Source organism: Ochotona curzoniae, unplaced genomic scaffold (genome assembly GCF_017591425.1).
Source record: "Ochotona curzoniae isolate NIBS_2020 unplaced genomic scaffold, NIBS_Ocur_1.0 contig_1071, whole genome shotgun sequence".
NCBI classification, from domain to species: Eukaryota; Metazoa; Chordata; class Mammalia; order Lagomorpha; family Ochotonidae; genus Ochotona; species Ochotona curzoniae.
In genome coordinates, this window is record NW_024464939.1 from 22,017,712 (window position 1) to 22,044,315 (window position 26,604).

The 26,604-nt window shown below is 36.3% G+C and overlaps 1 protein-coding gene across 5 annotated transcripts in view; it reads left to right on the forward strand.

Moving 5' to 3' along the window:
- ARFGEF1 (ADP ribosylation factor guanine nucleotide exchange factor 1) overlaps window positions 1-26,604 on the forward strand; it is a 120,812-nt gene that overhangs the window by 67,453 nt on the left and 26,755 nt on the right. For all 5 annotated transcript variants that reach the window (XR_005885315.1, XM_040994674.1, XM_040994705.1 and 2 more), the window contains 13 exons: window positions 1,644-1,878; window positions 4,672-4,771; window positions 4,904-5,043; window positions 5,152-5,260; window positions 7,110-7,311; window positions 11,659-11,770; window positions 12,103-12,308; window positions 12,578-12,662; window positions 16,095-16,266; window positions 18,482-18,633; window positions 21,802-21,930; window positions 22,706-22,864; window positions 23,103-23,253. Coding sequence is in view for 4 of the 5 variants with exons in the window: in XM_040994674.1 (XP_040850608.1) it covers window positions 1,644-1,878; window positions 4,672-4,771; window positions 4,904-5,043; window positions 5,152-5,260; window positions 7,110-7,311; window positions 11,659-11,770; window positions 12,103-12,308; window positions 12,578-12,662; window positions 16,095-16,266; window positions 18,482-18,633; window positions 21,802-21,930; window positions 22,706-22,864; window positions 23,103-23,253 (1,952 nt within the window). In the remaining variant the exon portion in view is untranslated. The remainder of the gene's footprint in view (window positions 1-1,643; window positions 1,879-4,671; window positions 4,772-4,903; window positions 5,044-5,151; window positions 5,261-7,109; window positions 7,312-11,658; window positions 11,771-12,102; window positions 12,309-12,577; window positions 12,663-16,094; window positions 16,267-18,481; window positions 18,634-21,801; window positions 21,931-22,705; window positions 22,865-23,102; window positions 23,254-26,604) is intronic.

Consider the following 26,604-nt stretch of genomic DNA (forward strand, 5'->3'; position numbering starts at 1 on the left):
TGGTAAGCCTTGGAAAACTAGGACATCTAGAACCTGGCTTTACACCTTACTTGAATATAGCAATTCAAAGTTTTCTCTTGTTCTTCAGAACATTTTAGTAATGATACATTTGCTGCACATATGTTTCAATTTGAAATTGTAAACGTCTTACAAAACTGGCTATGTAACAATGAGCTATGATGTTATTGGATCCAGTGTTGTTTTTAAGACAGTGTGTTTTTTTGTGTGTGTTTGTATGAAGCATGTTTACGTTAAATGAAATATTCCTTGTTAGATTTAAATAGGTCTTTGAGTTATTTGACACTACTCCCAGATTTTAACATGGAATTCTAGCAGTTGAGTTTTAGGCAAATGGGTCTGAATACAGCATTTCAGATAAGTGTTTAAAAAAATAATTCAGTGTTCGTGCAGTAAGTGTGGTCTCCCTTTGAAATATGCCTGGAATCTGTCTCTGATCTGTGGGTCTTAAGAGTCCTCTTTCAATGGGAGAAAAAAAAGAACATATTTGGAAAATTGTAACACCATATATATCAGAAAAAAAATTGAAATTTAAGGCATTTTTCAGGTTTTCACTACAGAATATTTAGAATAATTGACTTTTAAGAGAAAGTCTTGGGGCTAGTACAGCAATGCCAACATCCCGTGTGGGCACCAGTTCACTCCTATCTAAGCCGCTTCTGATCCAGCTGCCTGCAAATGGCGTGGGAAATGCAGTGGGAGATGACATTAGTGTTGCACCACCGTGTGGGACACTTGGAAGAAGCTGCTGCCTTGTAGTTCTGCATAGCCTAGCTCAGGCCATTGCTGCCACCTGGGACGTGAACCAGCAGATGGAAGATCTGTCTCTGTGTCTTCCTCCTATCTGTGGCTCTCTGTAACAAATACATAAATGTTAAACACACAAACACAAAGAAACACCCCACAGGGCCAGCGTGGTGACAGCACAGACTGATCCTCTAGCAGCAGTGCTAGGATCCCATATGGGCACAGTTTATGTTTTGGCTGCTTTACTGCTTACCCTGCTCCCTGCTTATGGCCTGGTGAATGTGAAATGAATCGGTGGAAGATCTCCCTCCCTCTGTTTCTATTTCTGTCCCTCCTTCTCCGCTGTAAATATGGCTTTCAAATAAATGGTAGATACATAGATAATATTTTTAAAAGCATGCACAAATTAAGTCTTTCAGTGTTCTAAAATAATTTGTTTTAATTTTGTGTTTGATTTGTTTACTCCTCATGAGTTTAAATAAGAAGAAAACCACATTGAAGCTGTTACATCCTAAAGATGATACTTATAAGTTTGTGATTTCTAAAAAGTATGGTTGTGAGAGAAAAAGGCATAAATCCTCAAATTATTTTTTCATTTTTAATGAAGAAGTAGGTTGATGTGAACTATTTGCAAATGGTTTTCTTTTCCATTTTTGCTTGTTTATGGAATTGGGTGGAAACAAGGCAGCCGCAGTGGGAGCAGTGAGTGTCAGAGCCACTGGTTTACCTTCTGTGTTGTCCGTTTTTTTGTGTTCTAAACTGTTGTTCCATTCAAAAAGTTTGTAAAATTATGTGTTGTTAAGAAGTGTCTTTGAAATAGCTGTTATCCTGAAATGATAAAGTTATCCATATGCTGTGCCTTCTTTTTTACATTTTAGGTCTCATGAGTTACGATCCAAGATTCTTTCATTGCAGTTACTTCTGTCCATTCTGCAGAATGCAGGACCTGTTTTCAGGACAAATGAGATGTTTATTAATGCTATTAAGCAGTATCTGTGTGTTGCACTCTCAAAAAATGGAGTCTCATCTGTTCCAGAAGTTTTTGAACTTTCCCTTTCCATATTCCTTACTTTGTTGTCGAACTTCAAGACACACTTGAAAATGCAAATTGAGGTATGTTTTGTATTTAAACATGAAGTGTAAAATTACTATTGGATATTTTGTTTAAATCAGATAATTCACATGCTGGGAAGTTGTATAAAATTATATACCTAGTTAAAAATGTCTATAAATATTAGACACCAGGGAGATACTAAGAATGCATTAAGAAACTTAACATCAGTTGGATGAATTATTATTTTAATACCTTTGTTATTGCTGAATTGTTCTACCCTAAAAGAGAGCTCCAGAGATAAGCCATATCTTCTTGATTGTAAGCCATTTTAAAATATTAAACATTTTAAGAGGAAGTTTATTACATGTTCCTAGAGTTTGTCCCCAAACCCTTGGAAATAGAATAATAGTGAAGTGGTAGTGCATTATATTAGGTATCTTTAGGGAATCTTCTGGCCATACCGCTATAGATTTATTGTACAGATATAACTGACAAATGTTTTGATTGGCACAGTGCATTTTTAAAGAGGTTTTTATGTTAATCAGTTTTTACTTTTATTTTTTATATGCAAATTATTATTTAAAAAATTTTTATATTTAATCTGAACTGCAGGTTACTGCTTTATTAGCTCAGCATAAAGAGTAGAAGGCATCATCATTTTTGTAGAATTTTGAAATGGTTAAAATAAGCATTTTGTTCTTTATTAATGTTCCATAATCTGTTACCAAAAATTCAGCTGGAATTGTTTATGGGAATGAAACAAAATAAAGCCTTGGAATTTTAAATGAAAGGTTGTAAAGCAATAGTCATGATTTTGGGCAGGAAACAATTTCAGGTTGTCTGTATGTTAAGTTAAAAACATTTGACTAGAAATAGTTGCTATTTTTACATAGATTTTCCCCATTATCTTTATGAACTGTAAATTAAAAAATATATACATTTTAGTAAGGAACCCATCGATCTTTTGCTTCTATATATAACAGAAGAAAATCTTTCAGTTGATGATGAGCCATTTAAATTAAGATAAAAAAATTTTTAAAGATGTTGCCTACTACATTTTGGGTACTAAATCTCTTCTTGTTTAGAAATTTTAGATGAGTGCAGATATGCTTTTGAAATATTAAGCATGTTTAAAATGTTCTGTGATCCATTTAGAGGAAGCATAACATATAAATACCTAAATGTGCAAACAAAATTGAGATTGTTTTTACATGGAGATTCATGTTTTGACAATAATCACTTCAGAGTTTGTGTAGTGGAATTTTCCTAAGGGCCTTAAATTACCTATGTATTTCAGAAAGGTATTGTTTATATACTTGTTTATAGACATGTGATGTTGATAGAGCTATCTGTCTATGATAGGTACTTCATAAATTATTAAAAGGCTAGTTTTTAAGATCCTATTAATGAATGTATTGTAGTAACTGCCTCTGTTAGTACAATTTGAGCAGCCATCGGTAGTAATAAAGCTTTGTTTTCCAATCTGCTTATTTATTCCATAAACCAGAGCCCAAACTTTTCTGATCCGTTCCACCTGCAGAGCCTCTAATCTTTTTGTGGTATGCTTAGACCAAAAGAAATGCTAACTGGAACAGGCATTTATTCTGGTGGTTAGGACACCCACACCCCCATCAGAGTATCTGGGTTCCACTCCCAGCTCCAGCTTCTGACCCAGCTTCCTACTAATGCAGACCTGGGAAGAACCCCTGGTAGTTTATATCTGCGTTCCTGCCTCCCCTGTGAGAGACCCAGGTTACTTTCCTGGCATCAGTAACATTTGGAAAGTGAGCCAGCAACTGGGAGAGCACCCTCTGTCTCAAAAAAAGAAAGCACCAAAAATCCTAATATTTGGATTAATTGGTAATCAGAAACTGAAGAAATACTTCTCTTAACCTAGTATCTGTTTACTTTAAAAAGTATGCATCAGTTGAAATGAAAAACTTTCTAGTTCATCCTTAGCCGCAGTTGCTCCTGGGATATGTGTGGCTGTTGGATACCACACAGCTTATATCTTGGGATCAAACTACCTGCATTCATATTCTTCCACACAGTAATTTCTGTGATAGCAACTACCAAAATCCAGGTTTGCAAAAATAATGGTGGTATTTAAAGGAATGCAGTGTGATCTAATTATAAAACAACAAGCATGTGAGGTATCCAACAGATATACTTCCCTCTGAATTTTGTCTCATTAATTCTCATGACGCCTCTGTGTATTTGCTGTAGAACTCTGGAGTGCCTTGCAGCAGTGTGTGAGAAATACACTTATAATAATAAATGCCTCTTGAGCACCTGCCTCGTACCATGCAATATGGACGCAGCTAGAAAGGCCTGATAGAACTTACCGTAGGACAAGGATTATGAAAATAACTTGTGCAGTTTTCTGAAATGAAAGCCTTTTATTGTAATACCTAGTCCAGTTTTGGCAAAGATGCCAGATTATAAATTTGATTATTTCTGGCTTCATAATGTATGTCCCATAAATAAAATATAAATTTTTATCTTTGAGGGAGTGAAAAAATGAAACAACAGAGATTTTTCTACTTCACAATTATTTTCAAGAAATTATTATCCATATAATATGAGCTACCCATGTATGCATCATATCTTGGCATATTTTATAGTAGCTGTTTGGCAAATAAAGCACAACAGTGTGGGTTGAACTACAGTGCTGGTATTAGATAGGCAGCTGAAGAGTCATTTCCTGAAGATACTTTTGGCATTGAAATCTCAGGTAGATCTCGGCTGAAGTTAAAGTCCAGAGAAACTTAATTCCTAGTATTTCTTTGGGATCTTTAAAAGTGATCATGAGTTTGAATTCTTTTTAAACAGAAGTTTTCCCCCAATCACAGGTGTTCTTTAAAGAAATTTTTCTATATATTTTGGAAACTTCTACCAGTTCATTTGATCATAAATGGATGGTTATTCAGACACTAACAAGAATTTGTGCAGGTATTTAAAATTATTTTTCTATATTTTCTCTTAGAAAATATTTACAAGCCAAATATCACATATTGGATGCATTTTCAAAAATTAATATAGTCTTTTTTCTCCCTATGACACCCCCAAAAATTATTCTTACAGATGCACAGAGTGTAGTGGATATTTATGTAAACTATGACTGTGACTTAAATGCAGCAAATATATTTGAAAGATTAGTAAATGATCTGTCAAAAATTGCTCAAGGAAGGGGCAGTCAAGAACTTGGGATGAGTAATGTTCAGGTAAGAACTTTGGAAAGCTTTTTCAAATTTGAACTTTCCCAAGGATAAAATATGTGTTTTATTTCAGATATATTTTTGTTTTTATTATGCTTTTGAATTATTTTATAGGAATTGAGCCTGAGGAAAAAAGGATTAGAGTGCTTAGTGTCAATTTTGAAGTGTATGGTTGAATGGAGTAAGGATCAGTATGTGAATCCCAATTCTCAAACAACTCTCGGTAAGACTTCTAATTCTTCACCATTTATAGTTAATACTTCTTTGGAAAATACTTGCAGATGTTGCTAAACCTGTTTTGTGACAGGTTTATTCATTAATTAATGTAAGAGCATTCTTTATGAGTTAAATGGCTAGCTTTACATTTACTTTTTCTACTAGCTACCCTAGAAATATTTTAAATATTATATAACATGAATTATACTTAAAGCAACCTTGTTATACTTTTTTAAAAAATGATTTGTTTCTTTTTATTGGAAAGGCAGATTTAGAGAGAAGGAAAGACAGAGAAGAAAATCTTTTATCAGCTGGTTCACTCCCCAAATGATCACAACAGTCTAAGCTGAGCTGATATAAAGCCAGGATCCTGGAGCTTCATCCTCCAGGTTTCCCATGTGGACGCAGGATCCCAAGACTTGCAGCCGTTCTCTGCTGCTCTCCCGGGCCATCATCTGGAAGCTGGATGGGAAGCAGAGCAGCTGGAATGCAAAAAGGCATCCATATGCTTGCAGGTGGAGGTTTAGCCAGTTGAGCCATTTTACTGGCCCCAACTTTATTACAATTATTAAGACAATTACATAAAAACTAGCATATTTTAGGCAGTTTGTTTTGTCTGGTGTTTATTTACCTTCAGAGAAAAACCCAAAGTTTCAGAGCTATACTATTTTATCTTAACAAAAAGTTTTCATAAGTATGAGCTGAGAGCAGAAATACACTGCAACTTCAAAAACAACTTTTCCTACTGTTGTACATGCAGACGTTACAATGAATCCTGAGTATTGCAGCCTGTTATTTAGTTTGATACCTAATGTTTGTTTATTTTTTAAAATATTTATTTATTTTTATTGCAAAGTCAGATATACAGAGAGAAGGAAAGACAGAGAGAAAGATCTTCTGTCCAATGATTCACTCCCCAAATGACTGCAACAGCCGGTACTGCGCCAATCCGAAGCCTGGAGCCAGGAGCTCTTTCTGGTCTCCCATGCGGGTGCAGGGTCCCAAGGCTTTGGGCCATCCTCAGCTGCTTTCCCAGGCCACAGGCCGGGAGCTGAATGGGAAGTGGGGCCACCGGGATTAGAACCGGCAGCCATGTGGATCCTGGTGCATTCAAGGTGAGGACTTTAGCCGCTAGGCCACACGCCAGGTTCAACACCTAATGTTTATTTTAAATAGATAGTTAAGCAACATTGAAATATTTAGCCTGATTTGAGAGTTTATTTTTTCTTTGCATTTTTGTTTTGCTAGGATGTAGTAGTTTCTCCCTATCTGCAGCTTTGCTTCCACTGCTCTAATTAACCATGCCCAGCTGCAATCTGAAAAGGTTACATACAAATGTCCAGAAAGAAACAGTTAAGCTTTAAATTGGGTACCATTATGAATAGCATGATGAATGGAACTGTATCATAGAATGATGATGATAATTAAAAAGAAGTAAAACTAAAAAATAAATAAGAAATTGCACACTGTCCCAGTACATCCTGCCCCAGATATGAATCATCCTTTTGTTCAGTAAGTCCGTGCTGTATTTGCTGCCTACGTGATAGTTACCTGGAAGCTGCCTTGGCTGTCATATTCACTATGTGATGTCTTCATACTTGAGGTCAAACAGCTACGGCCCCAAAACACACAGCAATGCTGACAATTCAGATACACCAAAGCACACTAAGTAAAAGAAAACGATTTAATGTTACTAAGATCTTCAGTACAGTAAGATATTTTGGGACAGACTACATTCACATAGCTGTTATTGTAAGATATTATAATTGTCCAATTTTGTTATTAATCTGTGTCTAAATTATAAATTTAACTTTATTATGTTGCCATAATGTACTATGTCATTTTTGTTCTTCCAGGTCAGGAAAAGCCCCCAGAGCAAGAGATGAATGAAATCAAGCACCCTGAGACAATAAACAGATATGGAAGTTTGAATTCCCTGGAGTCAACCTCATCATCAGGAATAGGCAGCTATAGTACTCAGATGTCTGGTACTGATAATCCAGAACAATTTGAGGTTCTAAAGCAACAAAAAGAAATAATTGAGCAAGGGATAGATTTGTAAGTATCAAATTGTAAGAAGAAATGCTACTGGATCTTCCTCTGCTGATACTATGCTGCTCTATATCTTCTGACATTTTTTTATGCTCTTAAAATATCTATCAATATGTAAAAGGTAGCCGAGGAAGGGTGGGGGTGTTAAGAGTTCTCTTGTATCCAAGAAATCGTTGGCTGCTTATTCAGCTCCCCTTGGCTGTTGCAGTTTAACCCAGTTTCTTTTAATGCACAGCCAGTGTTGTCATACAAATTTTTGTGTCATAACCAAATATTATGTACTGTTGAACATTATGCAGTTTTGCATTGTTAATTTAGCTCAGGTATGAAATCCGCACTCGTGTGTGTGTGTGTGTGTGTGTGTGTGTGTGTGTGTGTGTGTGTGTGTGTGTGTGTGTTTGTAGCATTTGGCCTGACACAGGTAGGTCCTTCAGTTTGCCCCTTATCTACCTGCTCTCAGCTCCCTCAATTACTGTGCTGTATTACAGTCCATGGAAGCCCTTCGAAATTGTTTTATATATGTCAAGCCTTCAGTGGCCCCAGTTGTGATTTGTCCCCAGACACCCTTCCCGAAGCAGTATGCAGCCCTTCCCTTGGGGCACACTATCCCTGACTCCAGGGAGCACCCCTGTTGTCAAGCAGCTGCCCCACCCCCCCCACCCTCCTACCTTTTCAAATTGGATTGCATCTCAAAAAATTTCAAAAAATCTCAAATGTCTCAAACATTGATCCTTTAAAGTTCTTATCTTTTTTCCCAATTGTGTGACAAATGCACTACTCTTGTTATTGATAAACTCTTGCTTCTGGTTTCATTTTTATGTGTAATAAGGTAGTCAGTGCTTTTTATCCTGGCTACTCTACCTGAGCCTGATTTTGTAAAATAATGTTTTTCTGTTTTTACTTTCTTCGATATTTGCCTTCTGCTTAACTGTTTTCTGTGTGAATATCACCACATTGCCTTCTTTCCTCTTACTGCTCTTGCCTTTTATTTAGAAATTACGATAAGAAGCGGAAAGATTGCTAGTCATTGTTCATAAAATCAGTTGAACTGTTGTAAACCTTAAGGTTTACTTGGTTTGCTACTCCTTGAAAGCCTTTCTTCCTAATACTTAAGAAATGCCTTTTATGGGCTTTGGCACAGTGTCAAAATTAGCTAATCCTCCCCTTGCAAGCCCTGGGGTCCCATATAGACATCAGTTTGTGCCTGGCTGCTCCACTTCCCATTCAGCTCCCTGTTTCAGGCCTGGGAAAGCAGTAAAAGATGGCCTGAAACCTTCGAAGCCTGCACACATGGGAGAGCAGAGGACTCTCCTGGCTTCAGCTCAGCTCAGCTCTGGCCATTGTGGCTGCTTGAAAAGAATCAGCGAATGGAAGATCTTTCTCTGTGTCACCCTCCCATACTCTGTAAATCTGATTTTCCAGTAAAATTAAATAAATCTTAAAAAAATAAAAAATTAATGAATGAGTAAATGAAAAATGCCTTTTACGGAACCAGTCTTCAAGTGTCTTTTTCAGTGTCGTATGAAAAATAATATGTACGTTTTGACTCATTCTAATTATCTATTGAATTACATTAGTCTGCTGAGTCCACTTGTCCCAGGGAGTTTTAGGCAAGATCCTGGGGAAGTGGGAATGAAACAGCAGCCTTTCCTTTCTAGTATCTAGTATTCCAGGTCTAGTATGTGTGAACAGGCATTTTGCCAATCTCTGAACTAACACAGATTGCTATGTGGGCCATGCATTCATCATGAAGGCACGGGTCCCTATATTTAAGATTATTGTCTAAACATGGAGAAGAAAAGATTTCAACTGGTATTGCAGTAATGCAGTGTTGTATAAAGCACGGTCAAAGGTGCTAAGTATGTAAAGTGCTTAGTAAGTGAGAGGTTGTGGGCTCAGGGTTTCACAATGGGATTTTCCTTGGCCTCCAGTCCATCTCTGCCACTACACATGCTTTCCGTTTGTTACAGCTGTGAATGAAAATGTGTTCATGCAATTGTGTTCCTAAGACTTCCTTTCATGTCACCACCCTGTCCTGTTGTCTTCCTAACTTTCTGCTACCCCTTGTCAATCTGTAAGAGCTGTTGTTCTTGAATGTATCTTAAGGCCTTTGCGGGGTTCTGCCCCACAACCCTGTCCTGCTTTTTTACGCCAGCCTCCTCACATCAGATTCTCCCTTCTTCCTGTGTGACTTGACCATGACTTCTGCCACTTCTATTTTTAAAGATTCATTGATTTTGAAAGCTACAGTGTCAGGGAGAGAGAGATATTTTATCCACTGAGTCACACCCCAGATAATTGTAACAGCCAGTGCTTGACCAGTCCTAAGCCAGAAGATAATTCATCCATTGCATCCCATGTGAACATTGACTGTCTTGCACTGCCTTTCTTAGGGAATTAGCATGGAGCTAGATTGGAACTGGTGCTGCTGGGTCATGATCCAGCATCCATGTGGGATGCCAGCATGGCTTTTTGCACTATGCCACAACACTGGGGCCTTTAGTCACTTCTGTCTGCTAATATTTCAGAACTCCTAAGCATCTCCTGAAACCTGAGTTATTTCTGTAATTGTCTATTTAGTTTTCCATAATATATTGCAGCTTTTGCCACTTACAATGTCCATAAGCATATTTATCTGTCTTCATTTTGTCGTCAACTTGCCTCAACTCCTGTCAAATGCAAAAGGCAAGCAAAATCTCTACTAATTCTGTATTTTTGCTTGGACTGGCAGCACTAGCAAATTATTGTTTCTAAACTAGACTCCTGGGAATGAATTAGCTTAGGTTTTCCCATTACTCTACTCTGAGTCAGTTTTACTGAGTCTGTTTCCTAAATTGTTGCAGTCTGTTCTAGAGCTGTTTTCATAAGTCATCACCACTACTTGCTTTGAGTAGGAAACTCATTTAATTGATTTAACCTGCTTTGGCTTTGTTGGTTCCTTAGTCTCTCACACTTAGAGTAATCTTGATTGAATAAAAGGCTACTCATGTTTTTCCTCTCTTTCTTTTAGATAGTAAAGCCAAAACTGCTTCTGATAGAGTAATAGTACTTCTGTGATTTGAATCCACTGCACTGTACACTTCATTACCTGTTACTCTCTGGCCCAACTTATTCCAGTAATACAGATCTATTTATTAGAATGCACTGTTTTGTGGAGTTGTTATGCCTTTTCCTTTATGTCTATGGTATTTTTTTCTTACAGCTTATAAAGGAATATAATAATTGTCCAATACTATCATCTTTTCCCAGTCTTACATCATGACAGACTCAATACTTGCCTTGCATTGTCATTTTTTTAGCATATGAGATTTACACATATTCTTATGATACCATGTGATTTCTTTTGATGTATGTATACATTGTGTACAATGACCAAATAAGGGTAAACTACTTGTCTTCTCAAGTATTTATCATTTTGCTGCACTATTTTCTCCTGAATATATTTGTTGTATTTTTACTATTACAACTTTTAAAAATTTTGTTTCTTTCATTAGAGTGTGAACACCCAGGCAACAACAGTTATGTTTACTTCAGTGGTAAATGTTTGATTTTAATGAACATCATCCTAAGATCATATTTCCAAGGAATACAGATTTTCTTCTTTTTTTATTAACATCATTTATTCTGTGTGTGTGTGTATGTGTGTGTGTGATTCCATATGAGTTTTACGATTGTTTTTTCTAATTCTGTGAAGAATATCATTTTGATAAGAGTTGCATTTAACCTATAGATTGCGTTAGCTAGTATAGACTTTTTTATAAAAAAAGATTCATTTATTCTTACTTGAGTGAGATTTATAGAGAGAAAGGGAGCAAGAGAGTGATCTTCAATCCACTGATTCACTCCCCAAATGGCTGCAGCGGCTAGAGCTGAGATGGTCTGATACCAGGAGCCAGAAGTTTCTTTGCATCTCCCATGCAGCTGCAGGGTCCCAAGGCTTTGGGCCATCCTCCACTGTCTTCCCACGCCACACGCTGGGAGGTGCAGCGAAAGTGGGATCAGCTAGACACAAACCAGTGCCCATGTGGAGTGCCAACTTCAGTAGGTAGAGCATTAGAACTACTGCACCAGCCTTGTAGTACAGACGTAATAGAGAGATTGATTCTTCAATTCATGAACAAGAAGTATTTTTCATGTCCTGATTATTTCTTTCATCTGTGTCTTATAATTTTTATTGTAGAGAGGTTTCACTTAAGTTAAATTTACTCCTAAATATTGGATTTTTTTTTTTTTGGTAGCTGTTCTGAATGGAGTGGAATTTCTGCCTTGATTGTCTTTCAGTGAATTTACAGGCATATAAAAGAGCTTTTGTGTTTTTATTTTGTAAGTAACCTGCAACTGTATTGAACCTAGATTTAATAAGAAACCAAAGAGAGGAATACAGTACCTCCAAGAACAAGGCATGCTTGGCACTACACCTGAAGATATTGCCCAATTCTTACACCAAGAGGAAAGATTAGACTCTGTAAGAATCTTAAAATTTTCTGTAAAATTTCTTAAGTTATGTGCTGTGATTTCCTGTAAATGTTTTCCTAAGTGTGTAGATAACACCTGCAGGCTAAGCTAGGTTTACAATATATACCCATATAAAAATAAATGCTTTTCAAATTTTTTTAACTCAATCAAAATCTTGATTTTTGTTTTCTATACACACTGTATTTAACCTTAAGCTTTATGTTTGAAATTGTTAAGCTATAGTAAAAAATCTGTGGCTCTTGCTTATTTTTCTGTTTCTTAAATAGCAGTATAAGAAATGACATGCCATTAAAATCTTAGTTTCTTTTGCTTTTGCTTTAGACTCAGGTGGGTGAATTCCTGGGAGATAATGATAAATTTAACAAAGAAGTCATGTATGCATATGTAGACCAACATGATTTCTCTGGAAAGGACTTCGTTTCTGCCCTTCGCATGTTTCTGGAAGGATTTCGTCTTCCAGGAGAAGCTCAAAAAATCGATCGATTAATGGAAAAATTTGCTGCAAGATACCTAGAATGCAACCAGGGGTAAGTCAAATTCAGATGCCTGTTGATTGTTATTGTATCTGTGACTCTGTACTAACAGCATCCAGGGATTCAGGGACACTAGGAAGTAATTCCCTGTCCACAGAGCATGTAGATGATCTGTCTAAAAGTGAAAGGGCAAATCCATAAAAAATGAGGAAATACATTCTAAATTCTGAAAGAGATAATTAAAGGTCTATGAGATTTGAGATCACTTCTTTCGATGAAACTATAAGACATAAGTTTATAACATGATACACTTACTTTTCCAGGCAAACTCTTTTTGCTAGTGCGGATACTGCTTATGTTTTGGCTTACTCAATTATCATGTTGACCACAGACCTTCACAGTCCACAGGTATACTTTCTTCTATGTCAGTTTTACAATGAGTAGTGGAAATTAAATATATTCTTTTGAATTTAACAAGCAGTAGTTGAAATTTTGATCTCTTAATTAAACAGTTTATTTAAGTGGTATGTTTAAATTGTGATGTATATTTTACAAGAACAGTATCTTATGATAATTTTATTTAGACTTTTAGGTGTCTGAAAATAGATGTGTACATGGGGTTTTCAAAAAGTTAATGGGAAATACACATGAAATATTATGGATCAATTTCAAAACCTTCTTTAAAAATTCCATTTCTCCTTGAGCTTTTTCAAATGATTTCATACTTGTCAGTCTCATGATTGACAGCTGAATAAAACTAAGACATATTTTAATGTCAAAAGGTGTTTGTAGGAATCCTATCTATATACTTGTCACAACAAGGAAAAGCACTATATATAAACTATCTCTTTTAATGTGTCATACTCAAACAGTAGAGATGAACACTTAGAAGGTGAGTATTCATGTGTCCCACACCCAGGTTCAGCAGTTAGCATGTTGTGGCCAGTCCTGTTCTATCTACATACTCCAGCCAGATAATTTTGAAACATGTCTTAAGTAACATGTTACTTCATTTGTATTTATTTCACTATGTTTCTTTAAAATAGAAAATTATTCTTTTTACTGAAACAAAACCACAGTACCGTGGCACCTAAAAAGTCAACAGAAAATATCAAAGTATCAGCTCTCTAAGAACTGTTCAAATTTTGTTTGCTTCAGAAAATTCATAATTCCTTTTTAAGTGTTACAGATCTTTTGGTTGATGATATCCCCTAAACTTTGTTTTTAATGCCTAGGATATATTTTGCTTTGCTCCTGAAAATATTCTTGGGTGAGATTATTTTTATGTGTAATGAACTTACAGAAACTTCTTGGTACTTCTGGGGATAACAACTAGTACTATTTTAGCATAATAGCATAGATTAAATATTAATCATATATTGGAAGAATTAAAATTTACTTCAAGTTTGATACTAAGCTTTGCAGCAGAGATGTGTGTGTGTGGATGTTTAAGGCAAGATTGATATGAAAAGATACTAAACATTAAGTGGACTAATTAGATATGAGGTGTCTGTTGCTATTTGCATTTATCCAGGGTTAGTTTGATTTCCTGTAGACTTTTTTTTAATTAAGGAAATTACTTGAGGTTTGCCTTTGACATATTGACAGTATACTCAAAGCATTATTCAGCATCATGATGCTGCTTTCATGATTTTGCAAGGCAGTGCACAGTTAATGATCTATTTAGATGTGTATGGCATTCAGTCTGATTTTTCCATAAGTCATAGTATTTACATGCTTTTGTCTCTAGAAGGTTATACTATAAACATATTTGGGTCTGTAAATCAATGACATTGTAAGCATTTTCAATTATAAATTATGTTGCATTCTTTTGAAGAAATGCAGAAAAGTCCTTTTGTATGTTTTCATAGCTACTCAGATTAGTAAATAAACATATTAAGGCGCATTATCTTGAAAATTGAATTAAATGTTCTGGGTACTAATTCCTGTTTGTTCATAAAAACACATGCTTAGAGTTCTCTGGCAATGATGATTGATTCTCACACCATTCCTTGTTAAACAATGAACTGGGCTCTCTGTGGATAAGCAGCCTGCGACTTTAGATCAGCTCATGAGTGCCTATAACCTGAACTGACCTCTTAGAAAATGAAACCACAGTCTTGGCCCCAGCTGGCTTAAGCTTAAGGTCCGTAATAAACTAACATCAGATGCATCATATTCGGAAAATACAAACAGCCTTCAAGGAGTACCATATCACTTAATATATCACAATTCTTTCATTGTAATTATTCTCAAAGCAAAATACAGCCAAATCTTAACAAATGATTGATGTTGTCTTCTCACACTCTTTATGCGGTTAGGCTATCTTTGCATATAGTACATATAGTATGAATCAGTGACTTTTTCAGAATTTAAAATAGGTTTAGATTGCATAATTTTGTGTGTATTGAGGTTTACTACTAATAGCATTCTTTAAATGATTTAAAAAATGAAGATACAGCTTTATTTAAGCACAAAAGAGTAAAAGTTAAAAGTAGTGTGTTTCATAAAAGACATCAGTAAAAGAAAAGTAAGGTTATGTTTTATACTGCCTGTAGAATTCCATTGTGGCAGAATTATTTGAGCAGTGTGTTTAATTTTGAGTTCCTAAAGCAATGCATTTTCCATTTCTGCCTTCTGGGAGTCCCAAACCAGATCTGCAGATATTTAACTGCTACTTCAGACTTTCTGTCAAAACTTTTCTCTGCCTCTACGTGACAGGTTGCCAAAATATTTTTCCAGTAAAAATTTATAGGTAGTTTTAGTTCTTAACCTGTTCCTGGCAAAATTTGTGAGGTGTTTTATCTTGGTATGCATGGTCTGTGTTTTTACTGGAGGGATTGTTGAGGAAGATGGAGGGAGGGTAACCAAATTAGCATTAAATAGAATACCAAGACACAAGATGGATTTTAAAAGTTAAAAATGTACTGGAAAAAAAAAACACAGAAAAATTTAGGATGTGATGTGCTTTGTTACTTTAATGTGATCTATTAAAAGCCCTTCATATTGATGGCTTCATGTTATTGTAGGAAAATGTTATATATTTGTATCTTGAACACTGTGGTTTGTGTGTGTGTGTGTTTGCAACATGGGCTTCTGTGGGTTCATTATAAGCATTATAAGCTAGTTCTCAAGTTTGGTGATGGGCCGCCGTTTTATAGACTAAACTTGTGCTTCACAGTTTTATCAAGATTCCGAATACTTTTAAACAAAATATCACAAGGATTATTTTACCTAGACCATTTAATCAATCACTTGACAAAATCTCCTTTAAATAAGCTTCAACTGTTGTTATATCTCCTGTGATATAAAAAAGCTGTATTTTATTATATCATTGAGCTAAGATTTGAATCTTATGTTTGTAATAATTGTCATACCCATTTTTAAGTCTGTACTATTAATTCAATCTCATATTTATACATCCACTGTATACTTCAGCACAATCTTAAAACTAGGCATTTTCCTTTAAGTCAGGGCTTCAACATTTATTCCATGAGAGTACTTTAAGATTGTCATATCCATTTTTTAAAGAGATTGCTTGAGCTCTTAAGCTGTGGATAAAAACAGATGACTTTATTATTGAATCACCTTCCTTCCATGTTGCAAATTGCTCATGTCCACAACATAAAATGGTGAATTTGGTACACTTGTATAGTAAAATGGGTCTTCTGTTACATGTCTTCATTTCCTGTGACTTCCTTTTATATTAAATGTGTTTTTGTTCATTATTTTCTACTTATTGAGAATATTTATAAAATTTCTGATAAAATATTCAAATTATTAAAAATGTGAATGAAATAAGTTTTAATTTTCAGAAATTGTAACATTTTTTGTATCTAGGTTAAAAATAAAATGACCAAAGAACAGTATATTAAGATGAACCGAGGTATCAATGACAGTAAGGACCTCCCTGAAGAATATCTGTCAGCCATCTACAATGAAATAGCTGGCAAGAAGATCTCGATGAAAGAAACAAAAGAATTAACAATCCCTGCAAAATCTAGTAAACAAAGTAAGTATCCTAATCAGCTGAATCATTATTGAAGGAAAAATTTTAAATTTTTCACTTGATTGTAAATAAAATTTTCTACTAGAAGACTTCAGAGACCCACAGCAAGAAAAAAAACGATTAAGGATTAAGGAAAGTGCTAATTGTCCTGATTTCATTCTTGCTCATATTTGTATCCATTTGTCATACTACCTAATAATAATGTTTAATTATTTGTGGGTTAACAAAATTTTGTAACCTTGTAAATAAGAAATAGAGCCAAGTTTTGATGAGAAGTGTTAGTTAAGTGACCTATTTTTCCCACATTGTGAAAATAGCACTAAGCAAATCTTTATTCTCTGTTTCCTCCTCAACAAACAACTTATTTCATTTATTCTTCCTTCTGTCATTATGCATAAATGGAAGCTGAAAAGTGGGGTGATTAAATGAGGTAGAGAAGACTGGGGGGGAAGTTAGGCAGTCAGAAAGGACTGCCTCAGGCCGACTACAGGTTCTGTCACTGTAGGCTCTCTAGAGTTGACCACTGGTACCCACCTGTAACCTTAATTTTATTCCAGACATTGTACAAGCATACAGTGGTAAGGAAATTGCAGCTAAAATATAATTGCCAGAATAAGGTGAGAGTAATGATTCAAAAATCTAACAGTAATAGAGAAAGGGGTTCTTACCTTGCTGAGCACACTTGGTAGTAAAATCTCAAGCTTAAAAGGATTACAGTAGGTGAATTCTTTTGAAAGGAGAGACACAATAAGGTTCTTGTGATGTATTTCTCAGTCGAAACATTGTGAATCAGAAACTTAGGAGATCACATTAGGATAATAGAGAGACAGTGCTTTGACTAGCCAAAGTGTTTGTTGTGGTGCTGACATCCCATATGGGTAACAATTTGAATCCAGCTGCTCCACTTGAAATCTGCCTTCCTGCTAATGTGCCTGGGAGAGCAGCAGAGGATGACGCAAGTCCTTCGGCCTCTGCACCCAGTGAGAGGCATGAAAGAAGCTCCTAGCTTCGGATTGGCACAGTTCGTTATTGCAGCTATTTGGGGAGTGAATCAACTGATGGATGATCTCTTCTCTCTTTTCTCCCTGTTTATAATTCTGCCTTTCAAATAATCTTTAAAATTTTTTTTAGCTTTTTTTGTTTTTGTCACCCTAGAGGAAATTATATTCGAAGGAATTTTAGGAAATTTTCCCTTACTTTATAGGTAAAAAGACTGAAGTCTGGAGAAATTAGAAAAGAGAATCAGAATTAATGAGATCAGTGTAGTTTGAAAAGCTTGTTTTCATGAGCCAGTGCCAGAGCAAAATAGGCTAAACCTTTGGTGTCATCATCCATCATGGAGGCTGGTTCAGGTCTCAGCTACTCTGCTTCCAATCCAGCTTCCTGCATATGCCTGGGAAAACGGCAAAGATGGCTTAAATCCTGGGGCCCCTGCACTCATGTAGGAAACTGAGGAGCTTCCTGGGTCTTGGCCTCAGATCATCTCAGCTCTGGCCATTTGAAGGGTGAACAAACAGGTGGAAGATATGTTTGTCCTTCTTTCTGTCTCTCCTGCTCTGTGTAACTCTGCCTTTCAAATAAAACTCAGGAATATTAAGTGATGAATTTCAGTCTTGAATCATACATCTTTGCCTCTTATTCTGCTCCAGTGATGGATAGCAGTTTATTTGGTAGTGTTACTTTCAGCTCTTTCTATAACAGTAAGTACAAGAATACTTCAAAATTTCCATGGAAAAGAAATTGAAATATCCTATTTCCAGTTTCTCACTGATTTTTCTATCACCATACACAAACAGGCCACAAATAATGCTGTAGAGAAAATAAAAAGCAAATCATAGACTAGGCATTTACTTAGGTGTGAAAATGAAGACCTAATCACCATGCGAAGGTACTTCAGAGTGTTCTTGCAAAATATGTTACATTCATATGTTTTGCAACGCCTTCTCTGTATAGTTCTAAAAATTTCTTTATTCCCAGATAATACCCCAAGCCCATTAAAGCTGTTATTCTTCTTTTCTCTTAACCCCAGGCAAACAGCAGTGTATTTATTTCTCTGTGTATACCTAATTTTTAACAGTGAGATTATGTAGTAAATGACCTTATGTGCCTGCTTCATAGAACTCTTTTTAAATAGAGATGGTCAGTATTTCATAGTAAAGCATCAAAACAATGTGCTAAATGCTTTATATATAAATGCTCATAATGTTTATTGTTTCAGATGTAGCCAGTGAAAAGCAAAGAAGACTTCTATATAATTTGGAAATGGAACAGATGGCTAAGACAGCTAAAGCACTCATGGAGGCAGTGAGCCATGTTCAGGCACCTTTTACAAGTGCAACACATTTGGAACACGTGAGACCCATGTTCAAGGTTAGAAGTACTCATAAGTATGCACTTTTCAAAAATTTCACTCAGTATACTCATTTTTAAGTTAAGGAAACGTATTGTAAACTAGCAAGTAATAGCCACGTTATTTAATTTATAGTGGACATTAATTTTCTTTTAAAGAGAGCAGGAAGAAGTGTGTACTGCATGTAATTAATACATGTAAAATCTTAGGATTTTAAGAATATGAAGATTTGGGTAATAATCATTAGCTTTTGGCCCCCTTTTTTTTTTCTAAATGTTTTATAAAATCGTTGAGATTATCCCAGGTTTACAGTGATGACGATGCTCTTGCTGTGTCTCGGTGTGTCCAGCCCAGGAGTTAACGTGAAGGATAGCACCTGGAGCCCAGAGTGAGGGGACGGAACAACAGGGAATGTTGATTTAATGAGACAGAGACCTGTGCTCTCTTTATTGTCCTGTTCTTTTCTGTCGTTTCTCCAAGTTTCAGAATGAATTGAGCATTGCCATCACAAGAAAAAGGGAGGGAGTTGTCTCACATTTGAAAAGGGAAAATGGGGCCATACATGGTAGCCTAGCAGCTAAATTTCTTGCCTTGCCAGCGGCCCTGCTTCCCATCCAGCTCCCTGCTTGTGGCCTGTAAGGACAGTTGAGGATAGCCCAAGACCTTGGGACCCTGCACCCACATGGGAGGCTCCTGGCTCCTGGCTTTGGATCGACTCCAGCTGTTGCAGCAACTTGGGGAGTGAATCAGCATCAAAAGATGGAAGATCTTTCTCTCTGTCTCCTCTTTCTGTGTATCTTTCTTTCCAATAAAAATAAATAAATCTTTTTTAAAAAGCAGGAGGGTGGTGGTTGTAACATTTTCCCATTCGTGAGATAGCATAAAATCTATGGATGCTGAAAGCATAATTTGACTTTTCCTTCTAATTGCATTTATGTTTGAGGCTACTTTAGAAAGCTTGTGGAAAAGTAGAATTAAAAGAATTAAAAGATTAGTTTCTTAGGGCCGGCACCATAGCCTAGTGGCCAAAATCTATGCTTTGCATGTGCCAGCATCTCATATGGACACCAGTTTGCCTCATGGCTGACATATATATATGCATATATTTGTGTGTGTATACATATACATAAAATATAAAAGACACATTTTCATATGTGTTTTGAATATGCTTTGTAAGCTTAGATATTAAAAAAAATTTTTATACCAAAATATATCTCTTAACTTCATTTTACATGAACTTTTAGGAGAAAATATGTAGATAGTACAAGATGACCACAAGTTCCTGTGCTTCCTTTGTTCTATCCTTCCCTTAAAATCTGTGTGATATGGTATTTGTAAAAGCTAATGAAAAAATTGTGGCGCAAGAGTGAGAAACCTAAAAAAACAATGTTAGAAGGAGTGAAGTACAGCTGCCCGTACCTTTTGAAATAAAGTAGAACGTGATATTGAAATCTTAACCAGTTTTATTGTGAATTAAATGTTGTAAAAAATGTTTTTTGTTTTGTTTTAAATGATCTCAAACTAATTTGCTTTTCTTGTAACTAATATTTGGGGGGCGGGTAATGCGAATGAAACACCCTCTATTTGCTTATATTACTGTTCAGTTTTAGATCATTGCATTGAATAGCATATCTTGCTGTTTCTCATGTAAATTTTTCTGCATTTCATTGAACGTTCTTGATAGATAGCTTTTCTAATTTGCTCTCTGGATTAGCTGCAGTTTTTGTGCATCCTCCAAGCTAAAATCAGGAACCTTTCCTCCTCGTTGCCATTTTGGCTATCACCTTACCCTAGGAACCCTGCTTTTCCTTTGAGTGCTGTAGTAGTGTCCTAACTGGGCTACTGTCGTGCTTGTTTTATCTGCTTAGAGAGTCAGAATCTTTTTTTTGCCCAAAGTCATTAACAGGGTACTGGATCATACAATTATCTTTTTAAAATAGGGATCTGCATAAAGTTTGTGACAGGTGGATATGATGCTTGGATTTCAAAATTTTATGCATTAAGATAAACTCATATGGATTTGTTATAATGTCTGAAAAGATCTAGTTCGAGGTACTAAAGGGAATAAGCCATCATTTTGAAAAGCGCTCTTTTCAGAGCAGATACGTTCTGTTAAAATTATAGCAAAAGCCAAAGTCATATTGATGATGAAACTTGGGTGGATGATGAAATCGTTGATGCTTTTCAGAAAGTTTTTGATGTTGTGGCTTTTACAGTTGGAGAACACATTTTTAAATGGAAAGAGAGATGACACTTATAGCAGCAGACCATCATCTACATAAATTTATGAGAAAAAATTAATGTTGTCCATGTCCTAGTAGAAGAGGGCTGACAGTTCACCAGGGAATGGTAGCCAACATCACAGATACCTCAGCTGAGTTAACTTACACAATTCTGACTAAAAACTTAAGTGTGAAAGTGTTGCACCCTGATTAGTTGCAAACAAGAGCAGTGCTTTTTTTGTTTAAGACTTTTTGTTTTGATTTTTTTTTGTTGTTGTTGTTGTTGGAAAGGCAGATATACAAGAGAAGGAGATAAAAAGAAAAATCTTCCATTTGCTGATTCACTTCCGAAGTAGCCACAACAGTCAGAGCTGAGCTGATCCAAAGCCAGGAGCCAGGAGCCAGGAGCTTCTTCCAGGTCTCCTTCAGGGTCCTAAGGCTTTGGACCATCCTCAGCTACTTTGCTAGGCCACAAGCAGGGAGCTGGGTGGGAAGTGGAGCAGCTGGGATTAGAATCTGCACCCATAGGTGATGCTGGTGACTGCATATAGAGGATTAGCCTATTGAGCCATGACACTGGCTCCTGTGAGTTTTTTTGAGATTTATTTATACAAAAGATGAAGCTACAGAGAAATGGTCCATTGCTGCTTCACTACCCAAGTGGCTGCAGCTACTGGGACTGAACCAGGTTGAAGCCAGGAGCCTAGTGCTCCATTAAGGTCTTCCATGTGGGTGTAACGACTTGGACCATCACCACTGCTTTCCTGAATGCATTAACAGGGAACCGGACAGGAAGCAGAGCAGCCTGGACTCAAGCCAGTGCCCAAATAGGATGCCAAGATCACAGGCAGTGGCTTTGTGTGTTGTAACACAATGCTGACCCCATTTTCTGTGATTTTGCAAAGTTCCTTCATAAAATGTGATTGTTAACTTGATGTCCATAATGTATTTACATTATTTTTACAGTTGGCTTGGACTCCTTTTCTGGCTGCATTCAGTGTGGGTCTCCAAGATTGTGATGATACTGAAGTAGCCTCTCTTTGCCTGGAAGGTATAAGATGTGCAATCAGAATTGCTTGCATTTTCAGCATTCAGGTAACAAGAATTTTATTGTTGTATCCAATCTAGAAATCCTGGAATTCTTTTGCTATTAGTCTACTTCAAGTTGCAATAATTTTTTGTCTTAGTAATAATTTGTTTCAAATTTATGATGAAATTCAAATGAATTTTAATGTTCGGGTTTCTAAAAAGCTGTGCTATCTACCTTGATTTACAGTTATAACAACTTTGCTTAGATTATTTTCCCCCTGTAGAATATTAATTAGGTTCAAGACTTCCGTTCCCTGTTAGTTGTCTGTCTTATTTAAACATTTTGTATATTGATACTGATACTGTGTATGTATGTGTTTTATGTGAAGTTATGACTTCAACCTAAGAATAAATTGCATTTAAGAGAACCAGGTTTCAATAGATCAGTTTCATGGGAAGCAGTCCCTTTGGTCATTTATGTGCTTTGTTTAAGGATACGTTTATCCCTTTTATTTTTTTCTCTTAACTCATTTTACATTTGTTTGTGAATTTTATTTGTAAGCGTCTTGCTAATCTCTGTGGTCTTAAAGCAGAGTTCTAAATGAGTGGTTTTGACTATTCAAATCGATTGACTTTCACTAGCATCTTACCTAGATTTGATACCTCCATTACCTTTGCATTTTAGAAAATGATGCTTTTTCTGTTTTATTTATCTTAAAATTTTGAAAATTTTTTTCTATTGTATATTATTTATGACATGTCTGTTAAAATAGCTAATTAAACAAGGAATTCATCAGTAAGACACTAGTATGTTTACAATATACTTTTTGCATTTTTATAGCTTGAAAGAGATGCATATGTCCAGGCACTAGCAAGGTTTACCTTGCTCACCGTGAGCTCTGGTATTACTGAGATGAAGCAGAAGAACATTGACACCATAAAAACACTTATTACAGTGGCTCATACGGATGGAAATTATTTGGGGAATTCATGGCATGAGGTATAAACTTCTTTATTTTCAGTTTTGTAGATTGGGTTATGAATGCACTAATGATAAATCTTCTAAGAACTTAAGAACATGCTTAAGTAGAGAGCAAGCCTGTTTAGTACATTTAAGACTAACATTTAATTATGGTTTATCATACCAAGTGTATTTGTAATGTACTGTGTACGTCTAAATGTTTCTGGGACTATTTTTAACATACAATTTAAAGAAAACTTTCCTTTCTGTAATCAAGATTCTGAAGTGCATCAGTCAGTTGGAGCTGGCGCAGCTCATAGGAACCGGAGTAAAACCTCGATACATTTCTGGAACAGTGCGAGGCAGAGAAGGCTCTCTTACTGGAACAAAAGATCAGGCTCCTGATGAATTTGTAGGTCTGGGGTTAGGTAAGCTTTTTAAAAATCTTTTTACAAAGCATCAAAAATTGTTTTTACTCACTGTTAATCTTTATTGGAATAATAATAATGGAAAGGTAAGAATAAAATGACCTTTGTTCAGTTTCACAAGGAAATGCAAGATGGACTGAGTATGGGCAAATATATCTTTTTTGCCTGATCCTGTTTTGCAGTGCTTTACTGGGAACTTGAGACAAGGCTGTAGTTTAAAATGACCTACTTTTAGACAAAGCGGGTAACTTGAATATGGGAAGATTGCGTACAGATAGAGCAAATGAGAGAAAGCATTCACATTCAGAGTTTGTAAAGGCCTTTTGTGGACTGAATCAAACTCTCCTCCCTCTGGGAAATCACTTTTTTTTTTTCAGACTAAGGATGTTGACTATTTTAAAGCTTATAAGGATTAGATAAGAATATTCATGGAAATTAATAGACTTGGTTGGCACATTGGCTGTTGTATCAGTGTATTATTTGTCCATCCTGCCTGTACTATACCCCCAGCCAAGGAATCTAGAGAAATGACTTAGAGCATAAGGGATATGCCTGAAATCCAGGACTTTTGTACTGTAACAGTCCATTTATTTTTGTCTTTGAGTAATTCCTCTGCTCTTTCTACCATTAAAAAGTCTCGACCAGAACAATTTGAAACCTAAATAATGATTCATAGGGAAGGTAAAGACGAGGGGCCAGGTTGTGGCTTCAGGTTGCAGTAGGTCCAGAGCAAATAACATCTCAGGTGTAGTCCCGTAGAAGTATCTAACAATGACTGCCTCTTTGATGACACCATAAATGTGGTGCTATTGTGAGATCTGGAAGATCTGTAGGATTTAGAACTGCCTGAGCACTTGCATAGTAATGTTCATAGCGTGGAAGTTCAGCTTTGAAGAGTACTACTACACTTTATGAGATTGTACTGGGTACAGATGAAACATCTACAGTCAAGTGGAAAGAATATGTCCTGAGTTGTTTAATAGCTTTGAAAGGCAAAGGAAAGTTAGAAGGCAAGTGGGACCACACTGTTAGCAACGAGGACCACAGAATTGGGTTATGCTAAAGATGAAATGCCAGTTGAAATTTCCTCTTCTAAAAGTTATAATCAAATCAGAAAATGATATTTGCTGTGAATGTTCTCTGATATGCTTAAAATAAATGTGAAATGTATGTGTTACTGTGCTGTTGCACTAAGGTTATACGAGGTTACCTGCCTCTCCCTTCAGTAAAGAAAGAAATTTACATGCAGACCCACATTTCAAAACTAGAAATCAAAAGCAGTTTTGATTGTCAAGCCACTCCCAAAACAGGAACTCCCCGTTAAACACTTTATTTAGGCTTTCCTGTGAAGCTGTTTTTGATTTGGTCCGTATTCCACTAACTTCTGGGTCCTCAGGGTCATTTTCTGCCAGTAACACTGAGGGAGCTGCTCTGTCTTACTAGTTGTCAATGTTTACACCCATGTTCCTGTGCTCACTTTCTCAGATACAAAATCCTTTCCTAACAGGATGCTATAGCTGTAATTTATGCAAGATGAGGGTATGGTGCAGAAAACTGGTAGTTTACCTGATAAATTTCTGTATCAGCAATAACCATGCACCAAGTAGTCCATTCAACATTGATGGGATTCAGTAGAGTTGACACATGATAGCACAACAGATTGGGTCCTAGACCCTTGTGGATCCATGATACTCGAAACTCAGATGTTTAAGTCCCTTTTATTAAATGATACACTATATATTCCTGACCACATCTTCTTGTGTATCTTAAATATCTCTATATGAATGATATTTACCATGTCACAGAAACAATTTTTCCTTTGGATATTTTCAGTGCATCATTGGTTAAATCTATGGAACTCATGGCTACAGAGAGCTGATTATATGTATTTATCTATGATAAAAGTCTACTTTCAGTTATTAAGAATACAGTAGAATTAATACAGGGTCTCAAGAACTTGGGCCATCTCTCTCTTCCCAGACACATTGGCAGGGAGCTGGATCAAGTAGAACAACTAGAGCTCAAACTGGCACTCATGTGGATTGCCAGTGTTGCAGGAGGCAGGTTAACCTGCTGCTCCATATTGCTGCCCTAGAGTACATTTTTAAAGATTTTATTTTTATTATTTTGTTATTGGAAAGGCGGATATACAGAGAGGAGAGACAGAGAGGAAGATCTTCCGTCCGATGATTCACTCCTCAAGTGAGCGCAACGGCCGATACTATGCCGATCCGAAGCCAGGAGCCTCTTCCAGGTCTCCCACACGGGTGCAGGGTCCCAAAGCTTTGGGCTGTCCTCAACTGCTTTCCCGGGCCACAGGCAGGGAGCTGGAAGGGAAGTGGGGCTGCCGGGATTAGAACCGGCACCCATGTGGGATCCCGGGCGTGCAAGGTGAGGACCTTAACTACTGCACTACCGCGCCGGGCCCCCCTAGAGTACATTTTTTAATATATATATATGATATTTTCAACACAAATATCTTTCTTAGTTAACCTAAGTATGTGTGCTGTGTTCCGAATTGTTTTGGCAGAGAAGGGGCTGTTAGCCTATTAGGTTATACCGGCATACAATTATTTGTAAGATATCACTTATTTGTCAAGTAGATTCTTTGGATTCCTAAACATTTTCTTTCATTCCTTTATCTATTTCTATGCTTAATTATTACAAACTATTATTTTACCTATAAAAGGTGTGGAAAGGACATTTAGTTAGTACACAAACAAAAGCATGTTATGTGGTTATTGATAGTTTTTCCCTGGACTTTTCTTCATTAAATTTCTATAATATGCTGTCCGTTTAATGTGTTCCCTATTGCTGTTTTCTAGGTATCCCGGTCCTTTGTCAGTTCCCTTGTCTTTCATTCTTTGCATAGATATAGATATAGAGATAGAGATAGAGATATATAGATCCTTTGTCTCCCTACCTCCAGTGTCTCTTCCTGCTGCTGTGTGTTTGCCAAATATTGCCAGTTATTTTTGGAAAGTAAGATTGGATTGTCCAAATCTTCTAAAAGACTTAATGGTTCTGTTTCCAAAAGTAGTCCAGTAAATTGACAGTTAACGATCTTTACATTGTATATCTAGTCTGTCTTTGCAGCTTCTAGTCCTGCCTACTGTTCTCCCTCCTACCCCACCCTTTCCAAATTTTCTGTTATGATTATACATAAGTCTGTTAAAATGTGATATGTTCTTAAGAGTAATCATTACTTTATTCAGCTGCTCCCCCTGTCTAAATAGCTTCTCCTTCTGCTTCTCTACGTGGTCATCCTGCTCACCCAGCTTTAATTAATATTTTCTTACATATGTATGAGGCCTTTCCATGAACCAACACCTTTATTCTCCTTTTGCATGT